Source organism: Schistosoma haematobium, chromosome 1 (genome assembly GCF_000699445.3).
Source record: "Schistosoma haematobium chromosome 1, whole genome shotgun sequence".
Lineage (NCBI taxonomy): Eukaryota > Metazoa > Platyhelminthes > Trematoda > Strigeidida > Schistosomatidae > Schistosoma > Schistosoma haematobium.
In genome coordinates this window covers 62,778,943-62,802,715 of record NC_067196.1, presented here as the reverse complement: position 1 = coordinate 62,802,715, position 23,773 = coordinate 62,778,943, and the positions used below count along the sequence as shown (strand labels likewise).

Genomic DNA, 23,773 nt, shown 5'->3' with positions numbered 1-23,773 from the left:
ATAGATAGACGAGTGAGTAGATACATTGAATAAGAATTGGACACTTTCAAGTACCAAAACTTTACGTGTAATGGAAATTGGTTGTATTACTTTGTTCATAAAAAAATGAAATTATTAACAATGAACCATTTTAGTTTTTGTACAATAATTCTTATCAGGATGACCAATATTTAACTTTTGTTCAACCAGATTTCAACCGATGAAAAATCGTATGAGTCAAAGATGACCTTGAACTGTTTATATAAACACGATATATTGGTTGAATTATGAAGGCTGTTTAACAGATCTGAACTTAGTGCTAAATTAAACTAAATTCCATCAGGTTTGCTGTTAATTGTGAATGAGGTGAAATAGAAAAAAATATATCTATATATTTCGTTGAAATAAACAGTACACTTTCATAAGTGAAATCGTTCAGTAACAAAAGAAACGGCGAATACTTAATATCTTTCAAGTTTATTTCCATAACTTTATTTTTCAAAGGTCTACTTCCTTAGAGATGTCGTAATTTATTATATAGTAATGAAAGATACAATACATAGTAAACCTTCGGAATAATGGTGCAATGAATGATAACAATTAAACGCTGAATGGTTCAAGGCTTTCAGTCGATTCCACATAGAGCTTGGCATAAATGTGTATCAGTCACAGTTATCGTGTCACATAATCATATGAATACCTAAGGCATAGATAATAATGTAGTAAACATGATAAGAAAGTTTTAACATTGAAAATATGGTTCCAGAAGACATAATGTGAAGATATATAGGATGGAATAATAGAGCTCATAACCTAGAGTATCACAAAAAGTGAATGTATTTCTGATCTACTCTGAGATATGACACGTAACACCCCTAAACACCAATTGCGCTGATCTCAACCAAGTAATCTGTGTCTGAAGTAATTTGGTCCCTTCAAAATTAATTTTCTGTCCAAAATACTTCAGAAAGGTTTTAACACTCATAAAGAAAGAGTGACAGCAGAAGTTCTGTATATATGGGCGAACAAAAATAGCGTGGACCGAAAGGATGGTATTCAACTAGCAACTACATGGTAAATGTTCGTTAACAAGTAATTGGACTCATTCTTTATTCAACCTGTTTATTTTGGTGGAGTTTTGTTCTCTGAGCTGGATGGTTTGGTCGTGGAGCTTTCATCGTTCTTCTGAACGACATCATCAGCACAAACTTCAGATAGAAGTGAAGTGTTCGAATTTCTCCATATGTGTTTCACAGCTTGTTCTGTGCACCTCGATGTTGATTGGTTCTTGTTGACCTTAAATTTATCATTGTTTACTTCTTTGTTTTGGTTGTGTCTCCCATTGGTTTGATTTTTGTTCCTATATTTATGCATGATTTTCCTGATTGGTCGATAAATTGGATTGATTTCAATATGTTTGTTGATTGCTGATTGACCTGAGTGCCAAGCTTCTAAAAATTCTCTGGTGTTTTTGGAATTTCCTCTGTCTAAGATTTCTACATTTTCCCAATCGAATGAATGTCCGTAGTTATCCACGTGTATTGATATAAGTGAAGAAATATCATGGCGTTTGACTGCTAATTGATGTTCATGTAGGCGTAGGTGGAGGGGACGTCCGCTTTGTCCGATGTAGTGTTTGTCGCAGTTGGTACAATTTATTTTGTAGATAATGTTTGATTTGTTTTCCTTTGTTATTTCATCTTTTGGTTTGCATAAGATTGATTGTAATGATTTTGTTGGTTTGTGTGCCACACTTATCCCGAAGGTTTTCAGCAGTCTCGTTGCGGTTTCTGATATTCCTTGTATGTACGGTAGGGTGATCCTTTTGTTGATTTCTCTGCTTGATTTGGGTTCTGATGCTGTGTGCCGTTGGTGCTTTTTGATGAAGTTGATTGGGTAGCCGTTCTTTTGAAATATGTCCTTCAGGTGTTTCTCTTCATTTTTTCGTGCTGCCAGTGTGCTACAGTGTGTCCTCGCCCTCTTGAACAATGTGTGTACGCAGTTGATTTTGTGAGCTCTTGGGTTGTTGCTGTTGTAATTGAGGATTTGATCTGTATGGGTCGGTTTCCTATATACTTGAGTCTCCAGTTTTCCTGTATCGGTTCTAGTGATCAATATATCCAAGAATGCTAGTTGGTTGTTTGACTCCTGTTCCATTGTAAACTTGATGTCGTTGAAAACGTTGTTGATCAGTTTGTATGTGTTTTCCAGTTCATCCTTTTTGACGATGACAAAGGTGTCATCTACGTAGCGAATCCAAACTTTTGGCTTGATCACTGGTAATATCGTGGCTGTTTATTTCACATGCATCGTTATTTTGACTGAAATTAATGTGGGTTATTTTAGTAATGAAATTATGTATTTGATTATTCTCATTTTACATGCATATCAATCATTCAGAAACTATTTCAACCTTCAACTTGCACTTTTATTTTGTTTTCCTTCACACAGAGACATATTTACATCTAACATCAATTATTAATAACTCCATCTTATACATACATACATACACACACAATTTGTCAGTTGTTTATTTTTACATCGTGAACTTTTCACATGATCCTCATTTAACTGATTCATGTTATTCTATTTACAAGTTGAAATCATGAGCCAATTGAAGCTAGACCACCATGGAAAACCTGGAAGCACTGGACGGCCGTTTCGTCCTAGTATGGGACTAAAGTCAACATCCAAGTATGATTGGATTAGCACAGCATAGATTTGATCTGATTTGATTATTTAACACTATATATTTCTTTGATCTTGATTTGTTACCCTGTAGAAGTTCAGACAAGTTTGTTGGACGAAACGTTGGAATTATTTAAATTTCAATTGCTAAGATTATTTCAAATATAATTTTCATATATAATGACTTGGAATGATTTTACAATCCACCAATGGTAGATCTACAATTATAACAAAATGCTCTGAGTTATATATATGATTTGCTTATCTAGTCGATAATGAAATTTGAGTATATATGACTAGAATGTACTTCATTTTATCGTTAATTCCAGGTAATTAAACTTGATTTTTTCTGTTTGTTTATCGTTTCGTTGAACCGGATATCAGGATTTAAAAAATACACAGTCTGTCATTTTTCCAAAGTGGTATAATTCAACTAATTTGCAAAAAACAGACCATAATCTGAGTTAATTTTCAATATTCAAAATAAAACTCACCATTATCTCTGGTGGTCTCATATTTTTAAAATGCTTTACAATGCTATCTGGAATAATGAACTAAATAATATTTGAGGGCGTATTTATGTACTACATGTGACTGAAATGTTTCGATAGAGTATCGAGTTATTTTGGAAAATAATACAATTTGTTCATAAATAAATAACTGATCAATCGTATTTACTTTAGATCCCCACCACTTGAAGTGTGATCTTGCTAAGGTCTGCCTTTATTTAACCACAAAATGATGAGTATTATGATTTCCTTACAAGTGTGACTTGTTTTATGATTTATTCATCGGTCATATACATTAATTTTCAAAATAAATAAGGTACAAAAGATCATGTCTAAAGTATCTTAACCATAGTTTGGTAGTATTACAAAAATTATTCAAAGAAGATATCTGCCAGGAAAATAGATCTTATTTTCTTCCGTTTCGTGACTTGGTGTAGGCCGACTCTTCAGAATGAATTAATAAACTACCGAATTAAATTAATACAAGTTTAAATATTATAAAGGAAGTAGGCAAAATATTTAGTTCAATCAAAATAAAGGGTTAAAATAGGTTTGATTATGTTAATGCGATGTTAATTTTAAGTCGTGATTCTGTGTGAGCCATAGAAGTGCGTATTTGTTTGGGTATGAAATTTGTAATATGTAGTAGTTGAGTTAAAGCCTGAGTGTGGGTACGTGCTAATTGTGTAAGAAATGAAGAAAGTTACATGTGTTTCTTTGGATAAACAGTCCAAGTTGGATGAACAGTTATGTCTTTTTTTCTACTGAAGGGCACAGGGATTCAGCTTTATATGAAACGCCTCGGTAATTCATCTTCTTAGATTATTTAGTTATCGACTAGGTGGTTACTGAATTTCCTATTTAATTTTTAGATTTTTCAGTTCTACAGGATTATTCAAAGGTCACCTTGTGTAGTTTAAATGTTCCTTCACACGAGTTAAGATTTCACGAAAGGGCTCTCCGATGAAGAGCGCATCATAATCAACACAGCCTAATCTAAAGACGTACTTCTGTGTAGATGCAAAAAGGATGTTTTCCTTAGTTCTAAATACTAGTTGTCTCATAGAAAGCATTAGATTTTGACATTTTCTAGATCCGTTGCAATTCTTCTGTCGTACCGTAGTGGTAAGATGAGAGTACAATACCAATCCAAGATACTTCATTTGAATAGTTATTTAAAAACATATCGTTTCATTTCAGTGTTTGTAATAATATTTAAAGGAAAATTATTAAGTCGCAAGATGTTTGTTATGTTTCTTTTTACCTTAGCTTGTCTTTTGAGGTAATGATTTTAATCGCTTTACTGGATAGATTCAAGGCCAGGGAAATATTTCCACTAAATGGGTATTCAGACTTGAAATTGATGTACCGATCTGAATGTGTCGGTTTTACGGTACATAATTAAACTTAGACTTCCATTAGAATTTTTTGTACGAAAACAGTCTAAGAACGGTAGTTAATTATGTTCATCTTCCTTATTGAAAATTGTCAAGTCAAACGTTGGTATTGATACCAACTGTTACTGTTTAGCAATTAATCACAAACTATTGATATCTAAATATCCATTTTAAGATAAGAAAATGTTGTATTATAGGTTACTCTCACATCATAAGGTGATAAGAGGTTTCGATAATTCCAACCAATGCAATGGAAAGCCCCCGAATGCCCTGGTACGGCCGAGAGTGGGGAGAGTCCACTCTTCCTCTCGAAATACTCTCACACGGCCACGCGTATACAGCCTCTGCCAGGGAAGTCCTACTCATTGCCTTCTCGTGGCGGGGGTGTTGTTTACGAAAATGAGAGGACGAAAAGCGAATGTTTGGCGCTTTAACCGGATCACAAACCAATGGTGCACATGGGCTCCAGTATCCTGCGAGAACAAATGGCGTATGAACCAGTCGTTGGTCACCGGCTACCATGGGATTGCATCTCCTTACGATGCTCCACTGCCTTGTGGATTAGACCTTTAGGTCAAAGGCTCGGGGTGTGGCCCCCTAAGAAAACCACCTGCTTCGGTTTGGGCACCCGGGCAGTATCACAGCCCACACACAAATGATGAACTCTTTATGACTATGGAAATTACTTTTCTCACTTCGAAAAACAATCAATTGATTCAAATTATTATCATTACAATTATTGTCTTTATTAATACTATTATTATTATTACTATTATTGTCATTATTATTTTCCACATTATTCACCCTCTTTTATACTCATACAGCAGCTCGCCCATGGTGGAAACTCGGTTCTATCTAAACGTTCTCGAGCCACTGCCTGGTTGACAAGTGTATGCTACCACCGAATACGAATACCGAGGCAGTTTTTCTGAAACCACGTGCACCATTCAAACTGGCTGCCTTCAACGTTCGCACATTTATGCAGGTTGGACACCCGATAGGGCTGGCTATGTCTTTAGAAAGTCTTAATATCGATGTTTGTTGTCTATCCGAGACCCGTATTCAAGACTCTGGCGAAGTACTACAAATTCGATCTCCATCTGTCGCTTCGAAAAGCTTGTTTTACGTGCGCTTATCTGGGGACCCTGTGGCATCTTCGGCTGGTCTTGCTGGCGTTGGTGTCGCACTAAGCGCTAGAGCTGAAACGGCACTAATCGATTGGATCCCCACTAACAGTCGGTTATGTGCTGTTAGATTGGAAAGTTCCATCAAAGTGAGAAATCGGCGTGAGAAACGATGTCTTTTCGTCATCTCCGCCTATGCCCCGACAGATTGCAGCCCGGATGCAATCAAGGATGAATTCAACCACCAGTTAACTGTTCTTCTCCAGAAAGTGCGTTCGACAGATATTGTAGTACTAGCAGGAGACTTGAATGCTCAGATCGGACGTCTAGACACAGAAGGGAATCGTTTAGGTGGCCGATGAGGACTCGTCGGTCGCAGGACAGATAACGGGGACCGTCTACTGCAACTTTGCACAGACCATAACCTGTTTCTGGCTAGCACTGACTTTCGGCACAGTCATCGCCAATGTGCCACCTGGCGTCCTCCCTCTGTATCTGAAGCCTGGACTCAGATTGATCACATCGCGATCAGCTACCGCTGGCGTGGTTGTGTACAAGACTGCCGCTCCTTTTGGAGTACCTATCTGGACTCTGACCATGCCTTGGTCTGCGCCAACCTTACCTTACTTTTCAGTGGCCAACGAAGTGACCGCCATCAACGGATTGATATTGTTTTACTGTGCGATAATGCCCAAGCCATGCAATCCGCACTTAATCAGTTGGCAATCAGTGTCCGTAGGTATGGTATGTGCTTTGCACCTTCGAAGTGCAAAGTACTTCTACAAGACTGGCAGGATTCCAATCCTGTACTCACCATGGATGGTGAGCAGATAGACGTAGTTGAGAAGTTCGTGTATCTGGGTAGCTGCATAAGTGCTGGTGGGGGTGTGAGTGATGAGATCAATGCACGAATAGTGAAAGCCAGAGCGGCTTATGCCAATCTGGGCCATCTTTGGCGCCTTCGTGATGTTAGTCTGGCTGTAAAAGGTCGGATCTACAACGCGTCGGTGAGAGTAGTTTCGCTCTATGCTTGTGAAGCCTGGCCTCTCCGAGTTGAGAATGTTAGACGGCTCTGTGTTTGATCATCGTTGTCTCCGATGGATTGCTGACATTCCGTGGCAACACCATGTTAGTAATGCAGAGGTTCAGCATCGTGTGTTCGGGCACAGAGACAACGATCCAATTGGTGTCACCATCTTGAAACACCGACTTCGGTGGCTTGGACATGTTCTACGAATGTCGTCCCAGAGAATTCCACGTCGTGCATTATTTGCCGACTCTGGGACTGGTTGGAAAAAGGGGAGAGGTGGTCAGTGTATGACATGGTGTCGTGGTATGAAAGAAAGCTGCAAAGGACTGGCTTCTATCGGTCATTCACGGCTCCCTGGTTGGGGTCCGAGAGATGGTGCTACACAGTGGCTAGAGACGTTATCAGATATGGCTCAGAATAGAAGCCAGTGGCGATCCTGCTGTAACCTTCTTTTACTTTCTTCATAAAAAGTGGTTGTGTCTCCCTTACCTGAAAGATTTCTTCTGATTGTATCTTTCCGTTCCCTCGTTACTACCACACTACCTTACACCAAACTCTTCGTTATTGTTCTCTTTTTCTTTTTGCGCTCCTTAGTTTTTTTTATTTCTCTTCGAATTCTCATTGTTTTGTGTGGCGCATATATATTGGCGCTCTTCTGTACCAATATTCATGTGTTCAAATAAAATAAAAATAAAATACAATGGAAGAGAAATAATATTTTATAAAACTGCAATGATGAATTATCGGAACAGTCAACAGAGGAAATATTTTCATCATCATTGACTAATGATAATTTATCCTGAGTTGTAAATTTAAACAGATGTTATGCGTTTAGTTTCGTAACCATAGATCATTGTTTAATTCTTTAGCAATATTTTATGAAACCGATTAATCTGACATACAAAATACGATTCATTTCACCACAGATGCCATGGAATCTTTAATGTTATTTCTGTTGTATGACTTAGTATTAAAATCTCTCATTTCACATTCACAACAATTTATTGTTCATAATATGTAAAGCTTGATCATATAGTCAGTGAAAAGAAATCACTTTTTGCATTTACTAAGTGTTGATGTTTATTTTAACCAAAATTAATGCAGAAATAGTGAAGATTTGTAGCATAGGTGAATGATGTAAGCGACGCACAGAGATGCAGTTGTCGATCCAAATCCCGTAGTGATAGAGGCGGTAAGAGTATAAGCAGTAATCGGAAAGATTAGGGTTTGAAGATGTTATTTAAGGAGTATAATCCAGTGAAATAAATTTGGAAAGAGGAAAAAAGGGACATGAAGAGTTCGGAAGATTAGAATTTGGGAGAACACAAAGAGTGGATGCACCTGCGCTATTGCAAACGATTTTGAGCCATGTCATTCAAGGTCTCTAACCATCGGTTGCTATCATCTCTCGGTCCCCAACTAGGCAGTCTACACCTACTAACATGACTCAGTTCACTTGTCAGTGAATTCATGGACTTGTGCCATGTTTTAGTCTGGCTGCCCCTAGCTTTCTTCCAACCTACTCCTATACCATTGAACATCGCACGTTGAGGCAGTCGATGGTTAGGCATACGTAACACGTGTCCCAGCCATCTCAACTGATGAAGTTTCACTACTTCATTAATTGATTTGCCATCCTTATCTGGTGGCAGATTATACATTTCAAAAACAATTAATTAAACAATATTTTAAGACATACAATACAAAATCCAATGAATATAGTATATATCAAAAATCGATCTGGATCAAGTTTAGGAACTAATCAAATTAACTACTTAATATTAAAATGATTACAGAGTAAAACATATGACTAGTGTCATATATTTTTTTTCAAACTTTTATACACAAATAAACCGTAATACAAAACATAGTGATTTATCTATTTACAGACATACATAGATAGTGAAATGGAGAGATAGAGATAGAAAAAGTTAATATAAACGTATTTTACAATCTAATTATGATTTATCACAATCAAGTACTGGTATTCATCAATTCCTTCACATCATTATGTATCATCAATAGTTTCATTTGAATGTATAACATTCAAATATGGATATCCGATTCAAAATAACACATTAAATATTCAATCTAAATATACATTATAAAAGTATAACTCCATCCATCAATTTATTAAAAGGAAAAAAAGCTGACTATTATGCTGTATATATATAATATACATTTATTTATGAATTAATTTTAAATGCCTTTTTAAATTACATGATTGACGAAAACTAGCATTACATTGTGAACATTGATATGGTTTTTCCCCGATATGTATTAATTCATGACTAGTTAAACTGAAACTTTGTGTAAAACTAGCATTACAATAACGACAAATAAAAGGTTTAATCATATTATGAATTCGTTCATGTCTAGTTAATGATGAATTTTTAGTAAATGTTTTATGACATATAGTACAACTGAATAAACGTTGAAATTTTTTATTATGATTGGATTTAACTTTTGTCAGATGAGTGGTTAGATTATTATTATCATCACCATGGTTATGACTACTTATAATTGCATTATCAGTAGTAATAGTGTTTGTGGAAGAATTTATCGGTTCATTTCCTAAAGCAGTAGTCAAGTATTCAGGATTATTATGTAGAGTATTATTAGAGTAAATATCTTCACATGGTACAAAATCAAATATATTTTCATCTGAATACAAAACAACCGAATTAGTGTCGTTACTTATATCATTATTACTATCATGGATATTAATTGCATTGTCCAAGTTATTATTGATAGGAATAAAATGTTGGTTGAGTTCAGTCATATCACAAGTTGAGGCTAAAAGATATTGGCACTGTTGGCCATCTACAATATCAATGGTGTCTGGAATATTTTGACTTATAAAGGGTTTTTCAGGATTGTTATCAATATCATGGTCCGTGATTTCAAGATAAACCGTTGACATATCGACTGGTTCGGAACCAGAATTATTTGGTACATCTAAAACTTGGTTGTTAATCACCTTATCATTCGTTGGTATTTCTTCCGAGTATAATAATATATCCAAATAAAGAGTACATTTAGTACAGTGTTCAGAAACCCCATTGTCACAGATACAATCTTTAAAAGAACGATTCATTTGATGTGCTTCACTAATAGTTTCCTCTTCAGAATGATTTATGTTCATAACATTATTTGAAAAAATATTATTATCCAAAGTGGACGAAAAATTAGCAGGATTCAATTCGTTGCTGCTTTGACGTCTCGCTTTACAATTGAGTAAGTGACGTTTTCTATGACTAGGGTTATGAAAAACAGAATTACAATATGGACAACCATAACCTCGAGTACCAGTATGTAATCTTACATGTAAGCGTAGACTGCTTCTAGAGGAAAATCCAAAACCGCATAAATGACAGAAAAGTGCATGTTTCATTAATGCCTTCTTTTTCGATGTCATGACTATTTTAGACATATTTAATTCGTGTACTTTAAATTTGTGTTGACGAAGTTGAGAATGTTTCATAAACCGTCGATGGCATTTATCACATTCATATGGTCGAATTCCAGAATGTACATTGAGGTGATATCGAAGGTCTGATTTTTTTGTAAAGTTTTTATTACATATATTACAAATATTTCCACTGACTGGGAAGCTAGACTGGTGGTTCAGTGAGTGTGAATCTATCAGTACTTTTGGAAAACTAACAGTGTTTTCAACGCGTTCTCTAGCAGCCTAGTTGTAAAAGAAAATAATACGTTATTAAGCACATAATAATTCAAATACTAAAAATTATCACAAAAATAATTACCACTAAGGTAATTTATTTTTCATTATTATAATATAGTGTGATTTATCTAAACTAGAATATTTAATTTTATATAAAAGTCTAAAATGTTCGATTTTCTAAGACCATATGTTAATTCTAATTACCTATTTGCAACTTTCAGAGAATTATCGAAAGATATCTGAGCTACGTTGACAACCTACAGACTGAATGCAATACAGGTTGGGGTTTGCTCAAAATAAAGAAAAAAATAACAAGAGTACCCTAAATTTTCATCAATCCGTATAAACTATGAGCTTTGAAAAGTGATCAAAAGCCAATAACTTTCAATATGAATATGGGAAGAGAATAGTTGCACTAGAAATATTTTTGAAATGCTCACTGTTGATAACGTAAATAAAAGGAACTAAGTATCAGGAATTTGTATTCAGCAATCACAGAATGTAGAAATAAGCAATATAGTTCTAAAGTGCTGATTAAGTATTTGTCATTATATTTATTCTGGAATGACAGACGAACAAGTTATATTATAAAAAATTACCTCACAAGGCTGTTTGGACCTAACCCAAGTGACAGTTTTATGAAAGTACTAAGAACTACAATAGTCAAAAGATGCCTATCAGATATCAGGTGGTTCGAAACATAGTTTTGGAATAAACGCATGTGACTAATTATACAGCCACAGGTCTTTTTATAGTCCTTCTAAAGTTTGGGAGTGGGTGCGCGAAAGGCAAATATATGGAAAGAGTTTTTGTATCTTTGTAACCATTGTTCGTTTCATGACGGTTACATAAGAAACGTCTTAATTAAGATATTTTTCAATGCAATTCCAGTGTAAAAGCGCCGTCATTTATGGAATGATTACATTGGGACATAATTAAACACTAGGCGATTTACCAATGAAACCTTGACGTAAATTAGCAAATGATAATATGAAACTGATATGTCCATGGGTGACGCCAATATGTCGCAACTCCGACTTTAGAACAATGGACGGGACTACTATCCCTTTCTTTACTGCCCCAGTAACTACAGTAAAAAGACCAGATTATTCATTTTTTGATATCAGATAATGGGTTGTTCTCAGTTCGGTCATCAAATCATCAAAGCCCTCCTACATGGCAAAAACTTGGCGGAAATATGTATCAGTCCAAATTGTCGTGTTTTACACTAATTTGAGGCTTCAAAATATGGATGAAAAGCGACCATATCTCTTGAATTAACCCATACACCAATATTGCTATTTATTTACCATACATAGGCGATATCATGTTGTCCCCGACAAGGTTATAACATATCAAGGACCGGTCTTAGGTATCTCTTCACCGGGAGGAAATAGCACGGTATTACCTTCCGGTTGATGATACAAACATGACGGATTTTATGATAGTTTAAAATTATGGAAACATCACGAAATAATTGACCTATTTTCAAACAGAATGAATAGGTTTACTTACTTAAAAACAGGATCAGAGTAGACTAGACATAATATTTTTATATGACGTGAAACAGTAGCTCTTGATTTAATGCTAAATTGAACTCACTTTAATTAAATATTTTTCCGATAAAGACAAATGATTTGATGGTTGTAACTTTGCTATTTCGTCAACCAAATTAGAGGACAAACTTGATATATGATGAGTGTTTCTCTTTAAACTAGACGTGTTGTTGAATTTACTTGCATTTTTACCATTCAGTAGTTCATTATTAATCGTATTATTGGTACTTTCTTGTTGTTCGAATGTTGACTTACATACACATATATCAAAACCATTCAAAATATTATTTACATGAGATTTTAGACTACGAAGCATCATGAATCGTATGCCACAGTTTGAGCACATAAACGGTTCTGAGAGAGGCAGTGGATGACAATAGATAATATGGCGACTAAGAGCCGACTGCTTGGTGAATACGGACATGGGACACAAAGGACAGTTCAGTATCCCATCATATTCTGGATTATGTATACGCGAATGACTAAGAAGTAGAGTTGGATTTGTAAAACTACGTGGACAACTAGAACATGAAAATGACTTCGGAACATTATTGTGAGATATACGATTATGCTGAAGTAAACTTTCTGCATCTTCATACACCATTTTGCATAACCCACATCCATACAGCTGCTGTGTCGACAAAATTGGGAATGAATTTGATTCAATGATGTCAGAGGTTTCTTTTTCAAATGAACATGATTTGTCAACATTTAAACATGTCCTTTCGGAAGGTCGAGGAGTTTTATAATCAGGATTAGTATTACTAGCTTGATTGCAATCATTCACTACCGAAACAGCAGTATTTATGTTAGTTGTATATGTACTTGAGGCATAACAAGTATTAGTTGTCAGGTCTTTATCTAACGGTTCAACAGCACACATAAAAGACTGAGTATTAAATAAAGGGTCAATGTTGAGATTTGAAGGGAATTTCGAGGAATCTACATTATCTGGAGCCAATAAAACAGGTTCTTCGTAGGCATCAAGTGAACCCTCAGTAGGTACTTCTCTTGAGCTAAATGCTTGAGATCCATCAATGACCAACAAATCAATAGTTTGATTTACTTCACTTGGTGGAATGTTTGGGACACAGTAAGATTGGTTTTCAACTGAAGAATCGATCCAAAGACCTGTTTGGTGTTGTGAGAATTCGCTGTAAGGTTTAGCGGCTACGCTGATCATTTCTGAATTTTCGAGGTTATTTAAGTTATCTCTGAGATTGTTTACAGTAGGAAAATCGAGAGTTTGATGTTGGGAAACTGATTCCGGTAATGGGACAAAAATATTACTTGCATTATTTGACGGCGATTGGACATGAACTACAACTGATAGACCATCTGATCTAAAGGTATTTGGACCTGTATTATTATATAAAGAACACTTTTCAACTGTATTCATAAAGTCACTTGCGGTAATGTTGGGATCCGAGTACGAACCTGCATCTTTTGATTTAGATGAGCTATCTATAATCACAGTCTGGAGAACAGGGTATTTAGGAATCGTTACCATATCAGATGCGCAAGATTCCGACAATTTTCGTACACCGTGTTTTTGTTTTTTACTACGTTTGATAATGGAGTGGTTAAGTAGATGCTTACGACAAGAATGAAGGAACTGAAATCTCTTGTGGCATATATAGCAGCTGAACAGCCGCTCACTAGAATGTATGTCCATATGACGCTTTAATGCTGACAAATTCAAAAACAAAGTTTGACATATAGGACAGATATTGTTACTTTTAACACAACGATGACGTAGATTCACATGTCTTTTTAAACCCAGGCTGGATATAAATCTACGAGGACATTTGCTACACATAAATACAGTACACCTCCCATGGTGGGTTTTGTAAATATGCATTTTTAAGCGATTTACAGATCGAAAAACCTTGAAGCAATGAATACAACGATGAAATCTATGTAAGAGCTTTCTTGAACAAGATTTTTTAGATTTATCACATGGTTTGGTATTCAACCTATTTTGAGTATTTTTCGGCTGAATTGAGTTTTGAGAAATTGGGGTCTGTTCGCAGCTTTTACAGCCAACCATAGAATGACGTAGCATGTGTACTCTCAGGCTTCTAGACAGTTGAAATCTTTTATAACACACTGGACAACTAAACATTTGGAGATAAGAATAATCCATTTCAAGATTTGAGTTAGAAACTGTGGGAATAAGATTGTGGTCAGCGTGATCAGGTCTTATTCGATTCAAGTTACTTTCCGTTGCATGATACTGAGGAATAAATGACTGCAACACAACAGAATTATGTGGCAGAGTTGTACAGTTTAAAGTATCATTATCATTCGGAAAAGTCAAGATTTCAATACCAGAATTCAAATGAGAATCTAAACAAGGTAATCTGTTTGTAACACTATCCTGTGATTCATTATTTACAGCCAACACGGGGAGCGATGAATCTATGCCATTTTCTGTGGACTGGTAGCTTGGATGGATATTCAATGCACTAATATGAAGAAGTACATGTGTTTTTGCGGAAGATTTTTGGGTGAATCTAGCGTGACATAATACACACTCGTAAGATTTATTTTTTGTATGGATTGTCATATGACGTTTAAGTAAGGATGGTTTGACAAATTTTTTATGGCATACTGAACACAAATAGGGAGTTTTTCGCTTTTTGTGATTCGATTTTATTGCATGAGAACTGTCCTGGATAATTGGTTGTTCAGCAGGAAGTTGATAAATGAGCTGATCCAACATAGAAAGCGAGTTCTTACTTTGACGCTGGCCCCTTTTTATTATAGTTGAAAGGTGACCAGTAGCACGGAGTTTGCTACTTCTGATATTTCCTGCATTTATATCTGTCGATGGTTCCAGATTAGTTTCTGTGATTACCCTAGGATTTTCGATAGGATGTGAACGATAACAAGGGTGCCTACGGCGATAATGTTGTTTAATTTTACCAACAGAAGATAAAAGCATTCCACAAACTCGACATCGATATTGAGATGGAGGTTTATTAATGACAATGGTTTTTGTGCATGCATGTAGATGCTTTTCATACAATGTGACTGATTCGAACGACTGTTGACAAACGGAACAAATAAAATTCTCGTCGATTTGATGTAGTAACAAGTGTGATTTGTATGCAGTAAAACGAAGGAATCGCTTGTCACATAAACAGCAATTGTAATGGTCTTGATTTTCACATATTGTGTGATATAATGAAATATGTACATACAAATTCTCAGCTTGGTTAAATGAAGCATTACAATGAGAACAAACATATGGTTTGCCGGTATTATGGATATTCAAGTGTCTAGACATTTGATCGGGAGAATTGAAAAAACAGTGACATATGGAGCAGCACAATCCAGTATATGTAGCTGAAAGTTCATCTGATACGTAATTCTGAGTATCAACTTGACTAGCTACTTTGGTTGGAACGAAATTGGACTGTACATCTGTGACTTCATTAAGTGTATATACACAGTTTGGAGTAGGTAGAAAATCAACACAATTCGAATCAGCCATCTCCATCTTGTGAATTAAATGTTAAGAATATTTCCCAAAACGATCACAAATCCATCTGTAGAATAAATAAACAGGGGAGAATATGGTATAAATTTTGAATTCTCATACATTTTTTGTGGATGATAAAATATCAATTGACAAAACTAAAAGATTCATGAGATGAAATAGTAATATCACAATAAATTAACTATTCACTATTTACATGATATTAGACTAATGTGTATTATTCCAAACTATTTCACTTCACACTAATACAACAACAGAGTAATAATAAAAATACAAGTAAATGAATTGGAATAATAATTTTTTATTGAACTAAATGTAGGAAATATAGTTCAAGAGAAAAAAAAACAAGATTCAGAAATAAGAAGTATACTTTGTTCGAGATTTAAAGGAAGATAATTAATTTTCGCGCACAACGAAAGGATTACGTAAAGTAAGAAACAAAGATATGAATCAAACCAGAAACAAAATAATAATGTTGTGAAGAAATGAAACGAGAGGATCAAAATAACAATAAATTTATGACTATTAAAGAGTGTCGTTCGAATAAAAACAATGGTAAATACCAATAGGATTGAGAGTGGTTTTTATTATAGGCTGTGTTAAACAACCTACCAAGTCAGAATGGTAATGAAATATCTAGGACTTTATTTAGAGTTTTCAAGGATGATCAAATGCCGATCAAGCACAACTATCCTTTGTTCTATGGAACTGTATCATGAAATGATCACTTCTATGGTTTCTTCATTTATTTTCACCATGGACAAATGGCAAGAGCCTCTGATATTACAGACGTAAGCATAATCAAACTATGTAGTCGATATTTTGAGAAGATAACAGATATAGTCAGTCAGACGCAACATAGAACCTGGCACGTGTATATATCAGTTTAAGTTACGATACCCCATTTCAGGGAAAACACGAGAGTAGTATAGGTAATAATAGTATTAGTGGTAATAGAAAAGATTTATGATGAGTTTAGAAACACAGTGTTGTGTCTTTTGGCCTTTTAACTTATCACGTTATTAAATCGTCAATCAGAACACGACCTATACAATCTTAGCACTGTGCCAAACCAATGACGTATTGACCGGTACGAGAAGCCTATAGTCCTTATTGGACCTCCTCACCTAAACCTGCTTGTTGAGTCCAGAACATTAATATCAGCTGTATGAAACATATATTTCAGATATACTTCTTTCATATATAAGTGAAATAAACCACGTCATACCACAAAATAAAAAATAACAATTATACAGGGTCAAGCCCAAAAGTGGCTGTGATTATGACAGGCTGTAACTAATAAATTGGGAATAACTTGAGAACAATAACTCGTATAATAGTATTCAATAGGAACATAAATATATATAATCTAGCCACTTGACAGCTACACAATAAGAATATATATGATAACAGTCTATAAGTTCACGGAAGTTACCTATAATTTAATCTTCAGATTTAACACCTAGGATGCGCCTGCACCACTGTGAACGACTTTGAGCTACCTCATTTAGAGACTTTAGACACTTGTTACGATAATCACACGGACCTCAACCAAGTAGTCCACGCCAAGTTTCCCTCGGACAACCAGCATGACAGCGATGCTGCCTTCCCACAAGGAGGGGTGGGGTTAGAAAAGGTCGACCCTAAAAATGCACACCTCACCTTACCTCACGGATTTCCGTCTCCGGCGGTAAGGCCCTTTGAAGAACGGAGCTAACACATTAAAGACCTTCCACGAAAAGGACATGCGCGACCGGCCTCAAGCAGTTGTCCCTTGGGCTCTGCGGTCACGCTCCCAGGTCGTCAAGACCAACACTAATCCAATTTCCTTTTCAGGTTCCTCAAGAAATACCCTTCCACGGTGTGGGCAGCCGGGAAGTGACATCAGCCCTCATACCCGTAACAGCACACGAGACCAAGTTGGTCACATTCAAATCCTTCCTACACCTACTAATAACTCTCTTATCTCCATGACTAACCCTCCTCACGTCTCTTTATCATCTCGCACCGCTAGGGCAAACGATCAGTTGTCACAGGCCATGGAGGACAGGACAGTCTGATCGATGTTGCCGGGACAGCAAGTCAGTTGAATATTTAAAGAATGACAATTAGAGTGCTATAAATATTCCAAGATTTGTACACTGACCTAAGGTTTTTGTTGCCAGTAACTCAGATAAAAAATGGAACCCCTAGCAGTAATCACAAGCAGGTACTTTTTCGCTAACCTGCAGAGCAACTTTACCATCAGGTTTTGTGCCCCTTATATGGGCTTTGTGAAGTGATTCGAGTAAAGAGCTTGTGGACATTAATGGAATGGATAGATTGGGGTCGGCGAGACTATAATTTATGGATGACCTTCGAACAAATCTGGAGCGATCTTGGGAAATATTAGCCAATCAGCAAACAGTCAGTATAGAGTAAAATTATATTATACAAAACCAAAGAATTAAAGTGGATACACTTCTTCTACATGGTTCAAAAACTTGCTAAGGTTAGAAAGGAGTTCAGAGGTTCTAAAATTATAATGCATACGGTAGAGGAAATCATCTATATCGCTCCATAATAGCAGGCCTCTGGGGCCGTGATAAGGCCGCAAAAACTCCTTCAGCCTCGACCACATAGCTTCAATATTGTTTGTGTGCACTCCAGTTGTTGGGTCCACAAAATGCTGCTTGTGATTAACGACACGATGCACATAACCAAGTCTATGTAGATATCTGTACGCTCTCCAATCATCCGTATATATTGTAGCACCTGGCTGCAGCCAGTTACTGGTGCTTTTAGTATCCATTTCGCAGCAGTTGTCATAATTTGCCTTAGTCTCAATTTGGATCGAGCGAAGAAATCCTATTCTAGCAGACTTCTTTCTCCAATACATATTACATCGGAAGACAACATTATTCGACGTTTGCTAAGACAAAATAAGAAATGTTCGAATGTTGCCATCAGCCTTGGCACATTAGGTACGACGGAACGCTACAGGTCGGTAAGAAACGTGTATAATTAAAATTCGGGAAGCTCAAAGAAAATATGAAATGCATTTGGCACAGCTTGCACCCAAGCAGCCTAAGAGAATATTCTCGTACATAAATTACAGAACAAGGATGAATCATTGGATTCCCAACCTAATTAAAGAAGGGAGTGAGTCTGAAAAGAGAGAGGAAGATCGATAAAAAGCAGAGGCTTTGGCTAACTATTTTTCGATAGTTTTCACTCGGGAACCTCTTCTAGACGAAGAAATAGACCTAAATACAGAGTCAACAAGCCGCCCGCTCACCGTGGACTTTCATCAAGACGATGTACTTAAGGCTCTTAGCACCTTAGACATGGAAAAGTCAACAGGACCGGATAAACTACGCCACAAAATCTTGAGACATATTGCACAATACATCGCAACCCCACTCACCGTGATTTTCAATTTGTCACTTGACCGAGGTGTGTTACCTATGGACTGGAAGGATGCGATCGTCACTCCCATACATAAAACAGGACCAAGACAACTTCCACCGAACTACAGACCTGTCAGCCTCACCAGTGTTGTGATCAAAATACTGGAAAGAACAGTCAAACAGACCATAATGACATTTGTCAAACAATGAACAACATGGTTTCAGAAAATATTTATCTTACACAACAAAACTCCTTATGGTAAGGGACTACTGGATAAAGGCTCTAGACAACGGAAACTCAGTGGACGTTGTCTACACAGACCTCAGTAAGGCATTTGACAAGGTGCCAACAAATAGAATGCTATTGAGGCTAGAAAGTCTTAGTACTTCCTAAAATGGTTTAAGGATTTCCTAGTAGGTTGTACCCGTGATCTGGTCTCACAAGGATTTTGAGGTGACAGTGAGTTATGGTTTTAAGACCACGGCCCATTGCCGGAAGGTTGCAGCTAAGGGGTTTATAACCCTATGGGCTTTAAGACAGTCATTCGCCAAGTTATATACTACCATGTTTATTACAGTAAACGCAACCTTAATCAGGGAAAAGCTTGAGAACTGCGTTCAGGCTGCAAGCCCCTATTTAAAAGGTGACTCGGATATCCTGGTAAAAGTACCGAGGGCAGCTACCCGTGCAATTCCAGCTAGACCTCTCCACTCTCCTGTCGCAGACTAAGGCGAGATATAATTTTGATGTATAGAATACTGAGAAGTGATTTTGGACCCTACATATTTCCTCTTTTTCTTTCCATTAGATCGGGGGAGTAGAAAAGCCTAGAACGAATAAAATACCGGTGGCATACAGCTTTTTACATCGAGTCATCAACTCTTGGAACCTGTTATCCGAAACAGTGGTGTCTGCACCCTCAATTGACTCATTTAAGAGAAGACTGGACACTCACAGAAGCATACTGGAAAAGGAATAGCATAGGTTGTTGTAGTCCTATTTGTTATAGCCGCCTAATTATCACGTTTTGTCTAAAATCCGTTATGAACCGATAGTATGTGAGTAGTCTTAGACGTAAGTTAGTCAACAGTACTCCTATGTACATCGGACATGTGAATCATATGATAGAGTCGAGGCCAGTATTCCGATTGTTACTGGCTGTGTGATACTCTCAACTTCGATGAGGAAATTTCTACCTTGTAATAGCCCACCTAAATGTTAAGCCATACGTATTACTTCGCCTAACTAATCGGCTTGTTTACGTTTGAAGACTAGGGACTTACTAAAAGAGGGGAAAACTACCAAACCCATTTTCCCGGGACCGACCTTGACATTTGAAGATTGCGGTAACCTTCATCAAACTAGTCTCAGAGACAAGGACTATATACTTGATTTATGTTAATCAGTCTTCAGTGGTTAGGATAGAAGATCAACCAACTTGCCTAAATCCTTGATATATGTAGTGTTTTTAATATTTGTTGTCTCTTTGGATGTGTCAATAGGAAATGATATTACGTGTTTTGGTGGAAACTCCTTGCAAGCATTCTCCGATTGAGCAAATACCACTTGCTCATTTTGAGTGTTCCAGTAGTCAATTTTTAAACCAGATCACACACAGAGGAAGCAATGAGTCACTACTTCAGTTCATGGCTTCTTTTCATTTTTGGGTCCAGATGGTTATGGATGAAATATCAGAAACTTTCACCTGGAGGGTTTATCTAGTACCAGTGAAACATCAATATCTTTAGATGAAGACCTAGGTAGGTTTCCTTTCCAAGAACTCCTGAGAAGTCGCGTATATCATCCCATTTTTCAGTGAATTCAAAAACGCCACGGGTATTCGGAGCTTAGCAACGCCTTTACAAGTCACACCATCATCATCGAAGGACATCAGCCCATTCGAGTTGGAATTTAGAAATAACGACATCTAAAGACATGCGTGGAAAGCTTTCGATACGTCATGAAGCGTTTGGTCTAAGCTGGCTAGTGGCTGCAAGGGGTGAGTAGCACTGCGTATCTGGTGTGGATGCGTGACCAATCTCCTTCAGCTAGGCATGTCCAGTAAAACTAGTGAGGTCAGAACCAATTTCGAAGACTTGCAGGACTTTTTGTTTTGGTGGTCGCATTACTTCTACAAACATTTGATTTCTTAATTGTTAGAAAACCTTATTGTTTCAAAAAGTTGATAACTCACTATAGAGCTTTCTGCTAATTTAGCATTGCGAACGTTTAATCTGCCTCTGTTTCTAGATAATCCCACAAGTTTGTTGATATAATCGTGATCATCTGACAGTGAAATCAGTGTCCAGCTATAATCTCGTACCTGTTTAATTATTTTTGTCCCTTTCAAACCACTCTTCTACATTACCCTCTTCAGTTTTTAAGCAGCTATATAAGAATCATAATTGATTATCAACTTATACTGATGTGTCTCATAAAAATTTCGGGTTCGAGTCTATTCGAGAAGTGCCACAAGTTCGCTCTCCATCTGTCGCTTCGAAAGCTTGTTTCACTTGCTTTTATCTGGAGGCCTTGTGGCATCTTCATTTGGACTTCGCAGATGACCTGGCACTTCTATCCCATACATATCAACAAATAAGGGTTAAGACAAAAATGTGTACCATCAGCCCCCGGCATCACCAGGGCTTCAACATATGGCAGATAACAAAGCATCTTCTATCGGAAGAGGAAATTAGTAAAAGATGTTGAAGTTGGATAAGGTATACATTGTGGAAATCACTAAACTACATAACGAGGCAAGTGCTAACTTGGAATCTTGAAAGAAAACAGAAAGAGAAAGGCCAAAGAACATAGTGCGTCGAGAACTCAAAGCAAAGATGAAAAGTATGAATAGCAACTGGAAACAACTGTGAAGGATTGCCCAGGACTGGGTTGGATGGAAACTGATGGTGAATTTGCCTATGGTCCTGCATGAGGGGTAACAGGTGTAAGTGAGAAACTTGTGCCATCACCTAGTTTTGTTGGCATCGATTTCGCACCAAGCGCTGGAGCTGAGGCGGAATTGACTGAAAGAATCCCCATTAACAGTCGAGTGTGTTTTGTTAGGATACAAAGTACCATCAAAGTGCAAAGAAATATTTGCACACAAAGACATCATTTCGTCATGTCATCATTTAGAAGGCTAATAAGGATTTTTCGCTCTCAGGTCACATAACAGTGACCATATACTGCAAATCGACTCGGACCAAAACATACGCCGATATTCCTGTCTATGTAACCCCAACAACGATCGAAGAAATTAGGATAGCCATCAAACAAAGAAAGAGTGGGAAAGCACCGGCACCAGAAAATATACCACAATGACGAATTTCGGAATCAACACAGGACATGTGAGCTCACAGCAGCAGTTTTGGTAGCTCACATAAGTGGTCTGATACAACTTCAGTCAGATAGCATACTTGCAAATGTAATGTTTTACGGATTCTGTCAATGAGTGAGTGATAACATTCAGCTTAATGCATTCGGAGAAATGCAAATTTCAACGAACCGTAGTCTCATTGATTTTGATCTGTAAAGATATAGTTTTTCTCAAGAAAGAGTGGTAGGCTTTGAGTATAGAGGTATGAAATTCAGTGTCGATGATGTTAAGACACGAAGTAAATAATCCTCTTCTCATGAACAGAAATAAGAAGCGTTTAGTTATTGGTGATGGGACATGTTCCGATAGTCATCCTTCAGAGTTGAGAAGGGGGAATGAATAGGTTTCATATTGGGTACAGTGAGTGGTTTTAGTATAAATGGGTTAATAAAGCAGGTTAAAAAGAGAGAATACCTGTTGGGAAACAACAAAGAAATGTGTCTTCTGCGTGCATTTGATAGTGGTTCATTAAGCGTGTCCACGGGATGATATTGAAAAATCTGAGAGTCAAGAGGTCAAGTATAACATCAGGTTCACAGTTGTAAGCCCTGAGGCCTCTCTGTTTTCATAAAGCTTTGCTTGTGATTGAGATTTGATTGCTTGTCCTGATTTAAATAAGTGTTGATGACCTATTCTTCCGTGAAAAAACAGATGTTCTGTAGTAAATAAGAACACAATTGGGGACAATCGGATGAGTTTGAATACAAAATTACAGAACATCTTAGCAAAATCTGAGAGCCATACAGTTAATACCTAATTCGCAAAACGTCAATCAGTTGTCTCAAATTGGACTGTTCCTTTTGAAAACGTCAATCAATCGTTTCAGGCTTCACTGTTCCTTCATTTCCACAGCAATCATTCTTCGTTCTTGTTTTCTTTCATTCGATCTTCTTAACCTTCTACCACCAAACATTTCACTTCAGATTGATGATACATACTACTTATATTTGTCTACATAAGTAGCATACGCCAAAGTTCTTTTAACTGAGAGTAGTGAAGAAGAGTTATTCATTTCTTCAAAACAAATCAACTATGTGGTATGGTTTGCATGACAGCTTTTCCGGATTTTCAATATTTCGGATTACATTGAAAGTTCATATTTGTAGGAAATAAAACATCGAATTTTCTGTTTTACTTAAACATTATTTTAACGAATTAGGATATGAACACAGACATGGAATAATGGACAGTGACATGTAACAAATAGTATTTTAAATGATTCACCAGAAATGAGATTACATCGATGCATAACAAACTGATAATGTAAAAGCCATTGATTTCAGGACCATCAGCTATCTATTCAATTAAAAGAAGTAGTCAAGAGGTTTGAATACTGTTCATTCTGATGAACCAGAGAATAAAATCCAAAACTGTGATGTCCACAGCGCCAGGGATGATTTTGTTTATAATGCTGCAGAAGTTCTAGAAACTAATTTTCGCCATCCCTCAGAAAACGCTAGGTTCTGTTGAGATTCATATTGCCTTTTTCAAATGTCTCTTTAGTCTATCGTTATCTTACAGCTACAAT

At 36.7% G+C, this 23,773-nt stretch overlaps 1 protein-coding gene across 2 annotated transcripts; it reads right to left on the bottom strand.

Annotated features, from left to right (window-relative positions):
• Nucleotides 1–7,400: 7,400 nt before the first annotated feature.
• MS3_00001816 (uncharacterized protein) lies at nucleotides 7,401–20,198 on the bottom strand. 2 transcript variants are annotated; one of them, XM_035731027.2, is made up of 3 exons: nucleotides 20,150–20,198; nucleotides 12,018–15,525; nucleotides 7,401–10,421 (listed from the first exon to the last, which is right to left on the bottom strand). In XM_035731027.2, the coding sequence occupies exons 2-3, from the start codon at nucleotides 15,474–15,476 to the stop codon at nucleotides 8,910–8,912; spliced, it is 4,971 nt and encodes a 1,656-aa protein (XP_035588750.2). In that variant the 5' UTR covers nucleotides 15,477–15,525; nucleotides 20,150–20,198; the 3' UTR covers nucleotides 7,401–8,909. The 2 variants fall into 2 exon arrangements, with proteins under 2 accessions (XP_035588750.2, XP_051074757.1); XM_051209314.1 differs by lacking the exon at nucleotides 20,150–20,198 and adding an exon at nucleotides 18,883–19,394 and having other exon boundaries at nucleotides 11,931–15,525.
• Nucleotides 20,199–23,773: the final 3,575 nt, after the last annotated feature.

Bases quoted from the DNA above. Each gene is read 5' to 3' on its own strand.
- MS3_00001816 (XM_035731027.2), bottom strand. From the start codon at position 15,476: ATGGAGATGGCTGATTCGAATTGTGTTGATTTTCTACCTACTCCAAAC. The intron at 10,422-12,017 runs GTGAGTTCAATT...TTTTACAACTAG, and splicing joins CGGAAAAATATTTAATTAAA to GCTGCTAGAGAACGCGTTGA.